Here is a 15,852-nt window from a genome sequence, read left to right as displayed (position 1 = left end):
TTATTTAAAGGTCTTCCGATTCATGCATGATAGAAATGCTTATTTATAAGCCTTCCTGAGCATGCATGATCACTATGTTTATTTAAAGGGTTTCCCTTTATGAATGATCACAATGTTTATTAATAGATTATCTATCTGGTTCAGTAATTATTAAAGTGTTTATTGAGAGGTCTTTCTCACAGGTTATACTGAAAGAACACTAAATTCAAAAATCTTTTCTCTCTTAATTTTTGTATTACTTTGCAACAACAGCTCCAGCGGAGCTGAACCCAATGGAACATGAGGTTATTCCCATGACAGCCCAACCTCACCATGACATGCAGAATTCAAGCCCTGCAGTACCTCAGCAAACCACAGAGAGGCATCCGGACCTCTTTCAGCTGGTCTCTCCACTTCCTCTCACCTTCTCAGTAAAACAAGACAACACCCACACCTTGCACAGAGCTGTCATCGACAGACAGCCAGTCATTTTACGAGTGCTTAAAGGTAAAGTTGGATAAGTATTGTTTTATTATCTCTTATTATTAAAATATTCATTTTATTTTAATAATATTAATATATTAAACTATTTATATGTTATATATAATGTTTTGAATTAGCTTTTATTTATTTCATTTCAGTTTCATTTTAATGTTACTTTTCGTAAAAATACAGTTGTTTATTATTATTTATCTTTATTTCAGTTTTAGTCATTTTAGTACATATTTCATTGCAGTTAGTTTCCAAAGCAACATTTCTTATTTTTAAGTTTCTTCTAACATTTATATTTCATCCTTTCAGCTTTATTTTATTTAACGAAACAATTTTACTAGTTTTAGTTAACAAAAACAACAAATGTGACCCTGGACCACAAAACCAGTCTTAAGTCGCTGGGGTATATTTGTAGCAATAGTCAAAAATACATATTATGGGTCAAAATTATTGCTTTTTCATTAGGAAATTAAGTAAAGATCATGTTCCATGAAGATTTTTTCTTAAATTCCTACTATAAATATATCAAAATGTAATTTTTGATTAGTAATATGCATTGTTAAGAACTTAATTTGGACAACTTTAAAGGTGATTTTCTCAGGATTTTGATTTTTTTGCACCCTCAGATTCCAGATTTCAAATAGATGTAACTCGGCCAAATATTGTCCTATCCTAACAAACCATACATCAATAGAAAGCTTATTTATTGAGCTTTCATATGATCTATACATCTCAGTTTTGTAAAATGTAACCTTATGACTGGTTTTGTGGTCCAAGGTCACAAATGTGCAGCTACAGTGGCATGCAAATGTTTGGGAACCCCTTGCAGATTCTGTGAAAATTTGAATAAGAGAGATCATGCAAAATGCATGTTATTTTTTATTTAGTACTGTCCTGAGTAAGATATTTTACATATAAGATGTTTACATATAGTCCACAAGATAAAAAAAAAATAGCTGAAATTATTAAAATAACCCTTTTCAAAAGTTTGGGAACCCTTGGTTCTTACTACTGTTTGTGGTTACCAGAATGATCTACGACTGTTTTTTTTTTTTTTTTAAAGTTGTGATGATTGTTCATGAGTTCCTTGTTCGTTCTGAACAGTTAAACTGAGCACTGTTCTTCAGAAAAATCCTGTAGGTCCTGCAGATTCTTCAGTTTTCCAGCATCTTTTGCATATTTGAACCCTTTTCAGCAGTGACTGTATTCATCTTTTCATGTTGGGGACAATTTAGGGACTCAAACACAACTAATACATTTGTTTTTTAAACATTCACTGAGGCTCCAGAGGGAAACACAATGCAATAGAGATTAAATATTTTTCTTATTTTGTTGAAATATGATTTTTTAGAAGATAGCTGCATGTTTCCTGAAAGACATATTAAGAACAATTTACCTTGATCTTCACATTAAAAAAAGTTTTCACCCACCCGCTATTAATGGTTTTCAGACTTTTAGAGGGTGTTATTTTAATAATTTCTTGTACTTATTAATTTTTGTGTTGTGGACTATATGCAAACATCTGTTATGTAAAATATCTCACTCAGGACAGTACTAAATAAAAAACAACATGCATGTTGTATGATCTCTCTTATTTTGTTAAAATTATTCACATTTTCACAGATTCTGCAAGGGGTTCCCAAACTTTCGCAAACTCACACACTGTATCTCTGTCAGCCATCTTCACAGTCAGGTTGATCTTATATAAAACCAGTTCATTTAAAGTGACAGTTCACAAATTTTTTTTAATTCTGTCATTAATTACTCATGTCGTTCCAAACCTGTAAGACCTTCATTCAGCTACAAAACCTCAACATTGTGGCCAGCAAGTTAGATAGGTACATAGATAGAAGACAGACATATGGAATGACAGACAGGTAGATAGATAGATAACCAGACAGACAAACAATCTTACTTTCTTCTACTTTCTCCCCCCATGCAGAATCAGCCAATGCCAGAGAGCGCCAGTCTTTTCTGGGGTTTGCCCACTTCCTTTCAGAGTTGGGACCGCATCCATCGCTGCCCAAACTGCTGGGGGTGGTAAGCGCACGAACACCCTTGATGATTGCGGTAGAGGAGCTAGAACATCGAGACCTGCTGAGCTTCCTGTGGAGGTGCAGACAGGTACATGAGTAATGCTTCATTTTCAGTCTAGCAAGGGACAATGATAAAACTAGCTTAAAATGAACTCAGTTTCATTTCTGTGTTGACATATTTCCTCATGAAATTTGGGCGAAGGACATGAAAGTTTTAGTGTAGATCACGTGAACTTGCTACCTTGCTAATAAAAGGCAAGCAGTACTGGGGAAGGGATGTTCTCAACCTATCAAGAAATGTTTCTTGATCAGCAAATCAGCATATTAGAATAATTTCTGAGGGATCATGTGACACTAAAGACTGAAGTAATGATGCTGAAAATTCAGCTTTGCCATCACAGCAGCAAACCTGAGCTAAAAGTCTCAAATCTCCAATTCTGATATAACTATGACACGACTAAAAAATACATTGATCAGTTTTTTTGCACTGCTCAGGTCATCTGAGAGTGGACGACACAGAGGTTGTGTCATTCCTGATGATCTCATTTGTAATGGATTGATTAAAAGTCACACTACCAGTTTCAAACCTCACATTTGTTTTAAATCTCTTTCACAGGACCACACTGGTCAAGAGTCACCGTGTGACATGACTGAAAGACGAATCTTTACCATGGCCACTCAGATTGCATCTGCTCTGGTTAGATAACAAATCAGCTTGCAAGATATATACAATCATACTGACAAGTCAGTTTCATCACAAAAGACTGGCAGCAATGTATAAACGTGTATTTATGAATGGGAAGTTTTTATAAGCCACACCTGGCACGCACATACTGGCAACTTCATAAATCATTGAGCCTTTTACTTTGTTTGGCATTAATTAATCATGGCCAGTCATGAGCACTTAACTGAAGCATTTATGAATTAGAGTGTACAATAAATACTTTGTCACACCCAAGATCACATTCTTGTTCTGACTCAACCTGTTCTGGAATCACAGGAGTATCTGCATAGCAAAAACTACATCCATGGCAATGTCAAAGCTAAAAGCATCCTGGTTGGACGGGACCTGTCGGTCAAGCTGTGGGGTTTGGGTCCGGCATATCGCAGAAAAACGAGCACTGGCTCTGTAGAAGCTGTGGAAGATGTGGAAATGAGAAAGTGGCAAGCTCCAGAAGTCTTAGCACGACAACCTCTCCAGCAAAGCAGTGATGTGTGAGTTTATTGTGATGATTATTTGTATTTTCAGTTTCACCTTTAATTTTGACATTGAATCCATTTCTGTTTAATCCTCCATAGATGGTCCTTTGGCATTTTGCTGTATGAGATGGTGACATTAGGTGAGTGTGACTGTGATCCAGTATTATAAAAGTCTCCAGTACAGCTACAGCTGCAAGGTTGTAGTAGGGCTCCATCTGTATGGAAAAAAATAATAATCAAATTATGAAGTTGTTTAAAGATCTTTATGTAATTGTTTTTAATCTCAGGAGACCCACCATTTCCCAACATCATGGCCAGCGAACTTCTGCAGCATCTACAGAGAGTGAACACACTAAAGAGACCACCAAACTGCTCTAATACACTGTATGTCACTTAACCCACACATAAACAATAAATATGTTTATCTAAAGTACTAAAAAAATCCAGTCGTGCAAAACATCATATGTGACCCCGGACCACAAAACCAGTCTTTGATTAGCATGGGTATATTTGTAGCAATAGTTAAAACACATCGTATGGGTCAAAGTTATCGATTTTCTTTTATGCCAAAAATCATTAGGATATTAAGTAAAGATCATGTTCCATTAAGATATTTTGTAAATTTCCTACCATAAATATATCAAAACTTAATTTTTGATTGGTAATTTGCATTGCTAAGAACTTCACTTGGACAACTTTAAAGGCGATTTTCTCAATATTTAGATTTTTGCACCTTCACATTTCCAGATTTTAAAATAATTGTATCACGGCCAAATATTGTCCTATCCTAACAAACTGTACATCAATAGAAAGCTTATTTATTCAGCTTTCAGGTGTATAAATCTTAATTTTTTTTTTAAAAATTGACACTTATGACTGGTTTTGTGGTCCACGGTCATATACAATATACTGTATACATATACATACAGTAGTCAACAACAAATCAATTTCAATAATGTTTCTTCTCTAGGTACTCTATTATCAAATCCTGCTGTCATTGGAAACCAAAGGATCGCATCTCAATGGCTGAGCTGGTCAGAAAGCTCCAGTCAGGAGAAAGAAGCGCCAATGATCAGGCAGTGCTGCGAGTGTCTGAGCCCCTGGACATGGAGAAATACTTGCGGGAAGCGGGCTATGGAGAATCAATCAACTATGCTGTGCTCTAATGTTCCCTTTTATGTGTCAGTCGAATCCAAGAGCTGCATATTAGCCATGAATACATGAACAGTCAAGGTTTGAGATTAGCACTTTCAAAGGATTCCAAAAAGCCACTGGTTACAGTCAAATTTAAATAAGAACAGCATTATCTCAAGCAAGCATGTACTATTATTCAGGGATTTTGATTGAGGAAAAAGGCTAAAAGCGTAATTGTAACACAAATGAGAAGGAGGAGATGTTACGTCAAATATGTAACAGCGATTACATGATTCTGTGTCATACACATGTGACCCTGGACCACAAAACCAGTCATTAAGTAGCACAGATATATTTGTAGCAATAGCCAAAAATACATTGTATGGGTAAAAATGATAAATTTTTCTTTTTGTGCCAAAAATCATTAGGATATTAAGAAAGATCATGTTCCATTAAGATATTTTGTAAATATCCTACATCAAAACTTATTTATTGATTATATGCATTGCTAAGAAGATTTTTTGCACCCTCAGATTTTCAAATAGTTGTATCTCAGCAAAATATTGTCCTATCCTAATAAACCATATATCAATAGAAAGATGATACATCTCAATTTTAAAAAATGACAATTATGACATTTATGGTAGGCAATTTACAAAATATCTTCATGGAACATGCTCTTTACCTAATGATTTTTGGCATAAAAGAAAAATCAATACTTTTAACCCATACAACGTTTTTTTGGGCTACTGTTACGAACATACCTGTGCTACTAGACTGGTTTTGTGGTCCAGGGTCACAAATATGCAGCTAACAGACAAAAGCTACAATGTGAACTCACAAACTGTGTCTAGTAATAGTTCTGCTATTGCGATTTAATTTTATCAATATTATTATCATTATGTATTTAGATTGGACTACATTGTACTATGTTTACTGGTAACGTTACTCCTCTAAATCAAATGATTTAACAATGTATAGGCCTATTATTGGTATATTTATTGGTAACTGGAGACTCTGTTGCATTATAACGTATGTATTTAAAATATTCTATTTATTAATGGAAATTTACTTTTATTTTCCAGTTTAGTAATCATTAGTGCAGTTGTAAATAATAGCCACCTGACTTGTTCGAGATGAGGTCTACTTCTAAATATTTGTTTTTTTCACTTACATCTTTAAGCCTGCGGTATTGGTCCCTGATGGAAACTGCAGTTGGTTTAATAAAAAATGCTTTAATAATCGCGATTTCATCTGTATTTTGTCTAAATATTAAAGTTTTGTCTTCATCTGTTTTAACTAGAAGCACGCTTGATGACGCAGAGTGAAGCTTAAATCTGATTGGCTTCAAGGCATTTTTGATGATGATTGGTTATTTACGCGGAACGATGCTAACTGAGGCAAATGACGTTGTGTTATTTGAATATCAGTCCATTGATTACAGTTTTTTTTAGTCGCTAACAAGCGTTTGTCCAAACAGTGGTCACATTTTCAAAACTCTAAACACAATTAGCACAGCATCGGTCTTTTGTGGCCATACCATTTACACATTTCATGTCGTTTTCACCCAATATGCAGTCAGTGAACACATTTCCACAATGCTTACATTTTCTTAACAGACAAGCTATACCTCCCAACAAAATTATGGATTGTTTTTAGTTTAGTTTAGTTTTAGTTTTTAGTTTAGTTTAGTATTTACGAATGTTAACACACAACATCCCACAATAGCAAAAACAATATTCCAAACTTTAGATACAGTATAAAAACCTCTGCATCTGCAAGGATATCAGTTCAAAAACAATATCAATATCAAAAATATATCTCAGCTGATAATAAACAAACAATTGAATAATTGACACACAGCTGATTTATGTTGGGTAAATTGGGCCAACCACAGCTGATTCCAGTCTGGCTTAGACTCAGAGGCAGTGGTTATTTTTTTCTATTACATTTACACTTATACAGTAAAATGAGGACTTTGAGGAGTGATGTTTTGGAAACAGGGTTGGGGTCAATTCAGGAATGAACTCAACAATTCCAATTCAAAGAAGGAAATGGAATTGGAATGGAATTGGAATTGGAATTCAACAACAATTACAGGAAACAGAGTTGGAATTGAATTGGAATTACAGGAAGTGGAATTCAATTCAGAGAAATTCCAATAAATTCCATTTATTGCTGTTTCTGAGCATCTATCTGTGATTGCATTTAGAGACATACATTTTAACTTTATTTATGATGCTTTACAAATACCAAGTAATGTATGAAAATAGAGTTGATCAAATGCAAGTAAATAAAATTAATGACAGTGGTGATAAGTTTCTGTATGTACTATACATTCAATATATGATTACCACATAATATGTCTCAACTCTCAAAAAAATGAGTCATGTTCATTCATGTATTTCATTCACTTTTTATTGCATAGAATTATCATAATTTCCTGAAATTTGGCATGTGAAATGACCATGCTTAATCAACTAAACATACAGTACTTTGTATTTCTTTTATATGTTTGTTGTTTATGTGATTTACAATATTTAATGTATTATAAACTAGCACCCCCCCCCCCCCTTTTTTTTATCTGGGCTTTTTGCTGTTGTTATTTTTATTTATTTATTTATTTATTGTTCAGAATGCTCTTGTGTGTTTCATGGATATTTTGTTCACTGTAAGCAATACAGTAAAACTTTTTCTGTTCTGTCATACCATGTTTCTACTGTAGCTCCTGTAATAAACAGAAAAAGAAACTTATTTGCTTTTTACTGGAAATGCTTTTGAATGTGAACATTACTGTACATGTGGACAGACAGTTCCAAACCAAGAAATTTAGTGTCAAAATGGTGGATTGCATGTTTTGCATGCAAATACCTGTAAAACTAAAACATAAAAAGTCTATGCAGTTTTTGTAATGTCAACAATAGTCAGTATTTTGAAACCTGGGGCCTCATTTATAAAACTTTCTTACGCACTGATTTGATCTCAGAGTGTTCGTACGATCAAATCCACGTCAAAGTACAGATTTATAAAAACCGTCTTTGACGTGGAAAAGTACTTATCTCCACGTCAGATTCCAGCTTGGCGTACGACCGTTTCCTTGTGGTAATGCCTGGTATTGCAGATAGTTCAGCCTCACTATAATTTGATATCTTGCGCTTCTTTTTACTTGCCATTGTCACAGAGTTTTTGATTTAGGAATGAGCTCATTTTATATGTTAATTAATTAAGCAGGGGCGTTTCGACGGCGGAACATTCAGCTGCACACTATTCCACGATCATTTGTGATTTATAACCGAATGACTGGCGTACGCATGGATTTCGTGGTACGTTCGTTTTCTCTGAATCGCTCTTACGATCAAATCAGAAAAGTTCTTAGATAAAATCAAGGATGGTTTTTACGCAAGTCTTTATAAATGAGGCCCCTGGTGTACTTTGATTGACTGCATGTACCTTGTGAAGTGAAAACAAGTGTTATTCTTTGACAGAATAATTTCATTTTGAGTCAGATTTCCAGTGTTTTGGTAAAGTTAGTGTGCACAGAGAAAGATGTGTTCTATTTTGAAATGAAGAGTTAGTATATATTTGACAAAATGTATTTTTGAGAAGAAAATTATCCATTTGGCCAATTGTGTTTTGTAGGTGTGTGTCACAGATCAGGCAGGAACACACGAACAACGACGTAAATAAAAGACGTACATTTAATAAATCCAAAGGGAAACAGGCAGACACAGGAACACGGAGTGGTAACATTAAAGACCGACAAGAATACAGGGGAAAACACACACCTTAAATAGACAGACTGATTACAACATCCAGGTGACAACAATGAGGGAGAAACCAAAACACTCAGAACTGCGGGGGAAAAAAATGGGAGAAACCAACATGAAAGTCCGGGGATGTGACATTACCTCCCCCTCCCGGAAGGCGTGTCCTCGCGCCGACAAATGGGAAACAGCAAACAGTCTCAGGAGGGGGTTTCGGCGGAGGACGGACTCCCGGGAGGAGGGCAAAAGATGGAGTCCAGGGTGGTGACTGAATAGTCCATGGAGGTGATGACGGAGGGAGGAGCCAAGGAGGTGACAGGAAGGGGCTGGAGCAGGAGGAGCCAGGTGGGACCCAGGCCGCAGCCAAGATGTAATCCCACGGTGGAGCCGATGGAGGGAGGAGCCATGGTGGAGGAGAGGCTGACGACTCCATGGGTCCGACCGATGGAGGCGGAGCAGGTGGTGGGAGAGCCCGAGGCGGAGACGGAAAGCCGAAGATCTTGGGTGACACCGCGGATCCGGAGGGCCAAGGCGGAACCCAAGGCTCTGGCGACCAAGGCGGAGATGGAGATCCGGAGGTCCGCGGCGGAGCCGGAGCGACAGAGGGCAGAGGCTGTGCCCGCAGGAGGGAGGAGGTCCACCGAGCCGGTGGGACGGAGCGACGAGGCACAGCCGGAGGAGTATAGTCCAGAGGCGAAGGTGGGGCGACAACTGACCAGGGCGGAGCCGGAGGGACGATGGAGCCCGGTGGAGCTGGTGGACCGACGGGCGACGGCGGAGACGAGGGAGCAGAGAGCCGGGGTGGAGCCGCAGGGTCGGAGGGCCGAGGCGGAGTCCAAGACTCTGAGGCTGGAGGCGATGGTGAGGGATCCTCCAGCCATAACACCGATGGAGACTGGCAGACCCGCGGCGAACCCACCGCACAGATGGTGGGCTGAGGGTGAGCAAGGGGACTGACAGATGACAGCGGGGATTCATGAAGGCTGGGCGGAACCAGCGGTGACTCTGGATGGCTGGGCGGAACCAGCGGAGATTCAGGCTTAGGCAGAAGAGGGAGGGTGGGTGGGAAATCCAGGCAGATGGGTATTTCCGTGAAACAGTCAATTAAGTCCCCAGAGTTGTGCTCTTGCTCACCCCCAGTGGCGGTGCAGTGGACGGGGCTCTCTACAGCCCTCTCTTGCTCCATGAAGCACTCCACCGTCGCTGATGTAGTAGCCGGCTCTCGCACCTGGTCGGAAGTTTTGACCCCATCGGCGCTCCATAACTCTGTCGCTCCGGGCTCGGGCTTCCCGTCTACGATGGGCTCATAATCCGCAGGTCGGGGTGGCTGGCTGGGCTCTGGGTCTGGAGTGGCACTGACGAGGTTCTCCTGGAAACGGGTGGGAAACGAGGGTTTGTTTCTCGCCAGTGTCCATTCCACAAATGTGGCGAAGTCCGCTCGAGGGCCGTCCTCGGACGACGGCGCTCTGCATGATGCGTTGAGGCTTGCATCATAGAACATACAGAGCGCGTCGTCCGGGTAGCTGGTGGTATGAGCTACGAGCTGGAACATCAAAGTGTAACCCTCGAGCGGTAAATCCCCCTGCTTCAGCCGGAGGAGGATGAATTCTGGACGGAGGAAGGACTCCATGGAGAAAACACTACGGAAACAAAAAGACTGAGAAAAACGAACGGGAAACAAAACGGAGGTGAACACGCCAAGAAAATAAACTGTATTGGTCGGCCTTTCTGTCACAGATCAGGCAGGAACACACGAACAACGACGTAAATAAAAGACGTACATTTAATAAATCCAAAGGGAAACAGGCAGACACAGGAACACGGAGTGGTAACATTAAAGACCGACAAGAATACAGGGGAAAACACACACCTTAAATAGACAGACTGATTACAACATCCAGGTGACAACAATGAGGGAGAAACCAAAACACTCAGAACTGCGGGGGGAAATGGGAGAAACCAACATGAAAGTCCGGGGATGTGACAGTGTGAGTCTGTGTTAAGAGTTTAGAAAAAGTATCTGAAGTATGGGTAAACGCTTGTTAGCGATTGAAAAAAACTGTAAATACTTCTGTTATATAAAAGAACTATAAATACTCATTATCATATTCATATTGTTATTTATATGCACATGGAGTAAAAACAGTTATCTTTATGACTTTAGTTGTTTTTAATGTATTTTTTGAGATGACAATAATTACTAGGTTACTCGAAAATACAGTGGTGACCAAAATTATTACAACACTATTTTCAATGGTTTTAAGTCAGTTATTTCTATCTTTTGGTGTAGTGTGTCAGTAGGAAATATCTGTTTACATTTCCAAACATTCATTTTACCATTAAACACAAACTCAGACAGACTAAATCCAGAAGAACTGTGGCAAAGTCACTGCTGTTGAAAGTTTTCGGCACTTGTGTAAAAAATTTGCAAAATGAGGATTGCTGTCAAAATAATGTCATAAATAGCCTTTTTTAATCAATTAACTAAGTTAAATCGACATTTGGTGTGACCATCCTTTGCGTTTAAAGCGGCTTTTGCCATAGGTGCACTTGCGCATAGTTTTTCAGGTAGCTTTGCAGGTAGGTCTCTTGAAGCATCTTGGAGACTTTGCCACAGTTCTTCTTGATTTAGTCAGTCTCAGTTTCTTTTGTTTTTTCATGTCATTCTAGACAGACGGGATGATAATTAGATTAGATGTCTGCGTGGAGCACTGGCTGTTTTCAGACTCCAAACAAAAATCTCACTGGATCATTACAATTAATAGCAAAATGAATGTTTGGAAATATAAACTTATTTTTACTACTGACACACTACAGCAAAAGATAGAAACAACTGACTTAAAACCATTTTAACCTGGTGAAAATACGATGTTCTGATTGAATCTGATGTATCACATTAACATTTAGGAAACAGGAGAAATAAAATAATTTAAGACTATTTATTCACAAAATAATACAACAACTGTACACAGTACCACTCATGATTTTGATACACAATCAGGAAAAGCCACCATAAAATATACAAACGTCAAAACACCAACACTTCTGTTTAGCAGACACTCTCCTTTTGACCTGCGATTACATCAATTACACCATTCAGCACAGAAACATAGGTATTTACAATGTGATGCTCTTCTAACTGTACAGTAAGCAAGTAACTATGAGTTGTGTACATTATGCACAGTAAAGGTACAGTATGTGAAAGGTATAAAGAGTTAATAAGATGGTTGTTTGCTCGTGTTAGAAGAGGGCTGGCTCAATGTGAAGCTGCTCTTGACCACTGGAATACAAACCACAGTGCACTACTGCAAGAGGAATGTTGTCTTTCTTGGTCTTTTTTGGAGTTTCTCTCCGTGCAACATATACATGATCACAACACATCAGAATGGGAAAAAGCAGTTCTTCATATTACCCCTGGCCTATAAATGTGCTTATTAATAATAAATACTTTCACATTTAATATCTAGACAAAAATAGCAACACCTAAGCAATGGCAGCGTAAAGCGTTGATCGACTTACATGATAGAAATTACTGGTAAAGATTCTCTAATACACGTAAAAATAAATAAATGTATAAACAAATAAATACTATATGCGTTCTCTATGAAAGGGATTCAAAGAAAGTGTCGGAAAGTGCAGAACTACAGTTATTATAAACACATTTATTCAAATCAAGTGAGACTTCTCTCACTACTCTGTCAAACCTCAAAGTGAGTCGGTGCAGCACATATGTAACGCTGGAATACTAAATCACCAAGCACAGGAAATTCAATAGTGGGATCAATGGTCATAATCTAGCAAATTTTCTCCTTTATCACGTCATTTGCTAAAAATCTTTTCTAGTTTTTGAGACAATTCATTAAACACTGGTTGGTCCATTTGCGTTCTCTACTTTGCGTTCATTTACAGTGATTTTAGATGAATGAGTGACTTATTTATCTGAAGAGTCTGTCTTATTTTTGGCAGTAAACTAGCAATTTTATTCTTGGCATAAGCTTTACTAGCTAAGCACTTCCTATAAATATAAATATTTTTAATGAATCTTCTAATTAAATATATGCTTAAAGTGTTCATGTTAAATGTTAGTAGTGATCTGAAGTAATGAAAACGTATATATCTCTATATACACTATATTTTATACAAAATAAACATCGTCAGTGCAAAAACCTTAAGATTATGATAATCGCCAACTATCATTAACAGGAAAAACCTTTTGGTTTTTTCTAAAAGCAAAAAAATTGAGGTTTGACCGTTGAAAATGCTGAGAATTATGAAGGCCAAATGTAAAAATTCCCTTTTTCAGTTTTATCTGTCCTAATAATAATTATTCACATTAAAATGACACTAAAAATTGCACAAATAGGAATAAATGAGCAATATCCTTAAAACATGACTCAATATTGCACCAAACCATCATTTGTCAAAACTACATAAAATAAAGCTAATGAGCTTTCATATTCTTTCAAAATATAACTAGATGATCTGTGACTCTCCACTGTGGTTCCCTTCTTAATCTGTCTACCCTAAATAATCTCTTTCCAGTAAATAAATCTCTAGTATTATATTTCTATCTTCAGTGGTACGTGTCATGGCTTCAATCATATTAACCTATGTAGTTACACTGCTTCTTAGATGGTGGAATTAGATTTCTCGTCTTTACCAGAATCCACCAGTGGCTGAGTAACTGAGCTAGGTTTCTCCTCCACCTTTGTGGCACCTGCTGCAGCTGGCTCAGATGAGCCTGCACCCTGTTCCGAGGACGATTTGGAAGCTTCCACCAATGGGACCTTTTCTTTGACTGGAGAGGCGGGAAGCGCGACTCTCCCGGGATCCTCCACGGAGGTGGCGGTCGGAGGCGGAGCCCCGCTAAAACCACGGGCGATTTCATCGAAAGTTCGCCCTTTGGTCTCTGGAACTTTGAAGTATGTGAAGACGAAGAAGAAGATGAGGAAGATCATGAATATGATGAAGACATACGGCCCGCACAGCTCCTAGAATTCACAAACAAGAAGAAAAAAAGTGAATTCTGACATTGTACATACATTTTTACACAAAATTATAACTAAAATACAATGTTATACATACACCTTGCAGAATCTGCAAAATGTTAATTATATTACCAAAATAAGAGAGATCATACAAAATGTATGTTATTTTTTATTTAGAACTGACCTGAATAAGATATTTCACATAAAATATGTTTACATATAGTCCACAAGACAAAATAATTCATATTTGAATTTATGAAAATGACCTTCTTTACATCCCCTTGATTCTTAATACTGTGTTGTTACCTGAATGATCCATATCTGTGTTTTTTGTTTAGTGATAGCTGTTCATGAGTCCCTTGTTTGTGCTGAACAGTTAAACTGCCTGCTGTTCTTCAGAAAAATCCTTCAGGTCCCACAAATTCTATTTTTCCAGCATTTTGCATGTGTATTTGAACACTTTCCAACAATGACTGTATGATTTTGAGATCCATCTTTTCACACTAAGGACAACTGAGGGACTCATATGCAACTATTACAGAAGGTTCAAATGCTCACTGATGCTCCAGAAGGAAAAAACACACATTACAGTTTTTTTCAGTCGCTAACAAGCGTTTGTCCAATCTGTTGTCACATTTTCAAAACTCTAAACACAATTAGCACAGCATCAGCCTTTTGTGGCCATACCATGCACGCATTTCATGTCGTTTTCACCCAATATGCAGTCAGTGAACACATTTCCACAATACTTACATTTTCTTAACAGACAAGCTATACCTCCCAAAAAAATTATGGATTGTTTTTGTAGTATTTACGAATGTTAGCACACAACATCCCACAATAGCAAATACAATATTCCTAACCTTAGATACAGTATAAAAACCTCTGCTTCTGCAATGAAATCAGTTCAAAAACAATATGTTCATATTGCTCATATACAATCAATATCAAAAATAAATCTCAGCTGATAATAAACAAACAATTGTATAATTAACACACAGCTGATTTATGTTGGGTAAATTGGGCCAACCACAGCTGATTCCAGTCTGGCTTAGACTCAGAGGCAGTGGTTATTTTTTTCTATTACATTTACACTTATACAGTAAAAGGAGGAATTTTAGGAGTGATGTTTTGGAAACAGGGTTGGAGTCAATTCAGGAATGAACTCAACAATTCCAATTCAAAGAAGGAAATGGAACTGGAATTGTAATTCAACAACAATTACAGGAAACAGAGTTGGAATTGAATTGGAATTACAGGAAGTGGAATTCAATTCAGGGAAATTCCACTGAGTTCCGTTTATTGCTGTTTCTGAGCATCTATTTGTGATTGCATTTAGAGACATACATTTGAACTTTATTTATGATGCTTTACAAATATCAAGTAATGTATGAAATACAGTTGATCGAATGCAAGTAAATAAAAATAAGAACTGTACATTATGAATTAATTATTGAATGACAGTGGTGATACGTTTCTGGATGTACTATACATTCAATATATGATTACCACATAATATATGTCTCAACTCACAAAAAAAATCATGTTCATTCATGTATTTAATTCACTTTTTATTGCATCGAATTATCATCATTTCCTGAAATTTGGCATGTGAAATGATCATGCTTAACATACTAAACATACAGTACTTTCTATTTCTTTTATATGTTTGTTGTTTATGTGATTTACAATATTTAATGTACTATCACTTTAATGCACTATCAATATTTAATGTAGCAAATCAAGTCAAATTATTTTATTTAGCAACTCAAGTGGAATTTAGTGGAATTTATTTGATTTCAATTCTGTTTCCCGACATTCCAATTCCAAATCCAATTCCAATCCAGGAAGTGAATTGGAATTTACCATTCATTCTCAATTCAATTTTTGAATGGCCCCAACCCTGTTTGGAAATATGTGGCCTAACCCCCCCCCCCCCCCCCCCCCCCCCCCAAACACACACACCACCCTTTTTTTTTAAATGGGCTTTTTGTTGTTTTTTTTGTTGTTGTTGTTGTTCAGAATGCTTTTGTGTGTTTCATGGATATTTTGTTTACTGTATAAGCAAAACTGTAAAACTTTTTTCTGTTCTATCATACCGTGTTTCTATTGTACCTCCTGTAATAAACAGAAAGATAAACTTATTTACTTTTTACTGGAATGCTTTTGAATGTGAACATTACTGTACATGTGGACAGACAGTTCCCAACCAAGAAATTTAGTGTCAAAATGGTGGATTGCATGTTTTGCATGCAAATA

The 15,852-nt window shown here is 37.3% G+C and overlaps 2 protein-coding genes across 2 annotated transcripts in view; one reads left to right on the top strand and one right to left on the bottom strand.

Moving 5' to 3' along the window:
• The window catches only part of styk1a (serine/threonine/tyrosine kinase 1a), a 7,514-nt gene extending 1,485 nt beyond the window's left edge, over positions 1–6,029 (top strand). The window contains exons 3-9 of the mRNA XM_073822463.1: positions 253–486; positions 2,414–2,595; positions 3,124–3,204; positions 3,508–3,722; positions 3,807–3,847; positions 3,995–4,091; positions 4,678–6,029. Of these exons, the coding sequence (XP_073678564.1) occupies positions 253–486; positions 2,414–2,595; positions 3,124–3,204; positions 3,508–3,722; positions 3,807–3,847; positions 3,995–4,091; positions 4,678–4,873 (1,046 nt within the window). The 3' untranslated portion in view covers positions 4,874–6,029. The remainder of the gene's footprint in view (positions 1–252; positions 487–2,413; positions 2,596–3,123; positions 3,205–3,507; positions 3,723–3,806; positions 3,848–3,994; positions 4,092–4,677) is intronic.
• Positions 6,030–11,525: 5,496 nt separating this feature from the next.
• The window catches only part of slc2a3a (solute carrier family 2 member 3a), a 34,116-nt gene continuing 29,789 nt past the window's right edge, over positions 11,526–15,852 (bottom strand). Inside the window, exon 11 of the mRNA XM_073821427.1 lies at positions 11,526–13,596. Within this exon, the coding sequence (XP_073677528.1) occupies positions 13,234–13,596 (363 nt within the window). The 3' untranslated portion in view covers positions 11,526–13,233. The remainder of the gene's footprint in view (positions 13,597–15,852) is intronic.

This window comes from Garra rufa, chromosome 17, assembly GCF_049309525.1.
Source record: "Garra rufa chromosome 17, GarRuf1.0, whole genome shotgun sequence".
In the NCBI taxonomy this organism is placed as follows: Eukaryota; Metazoa; Chordata; class Actinopteri; order Cypriniformes; family Cyprinidae; genus Garra; species Garra rufa.
The sequence above is the reverse complement of the archived record's forward strand: the minus strand, read 5'-3'. Positions and strand labels throughout refer to the sequence as shown.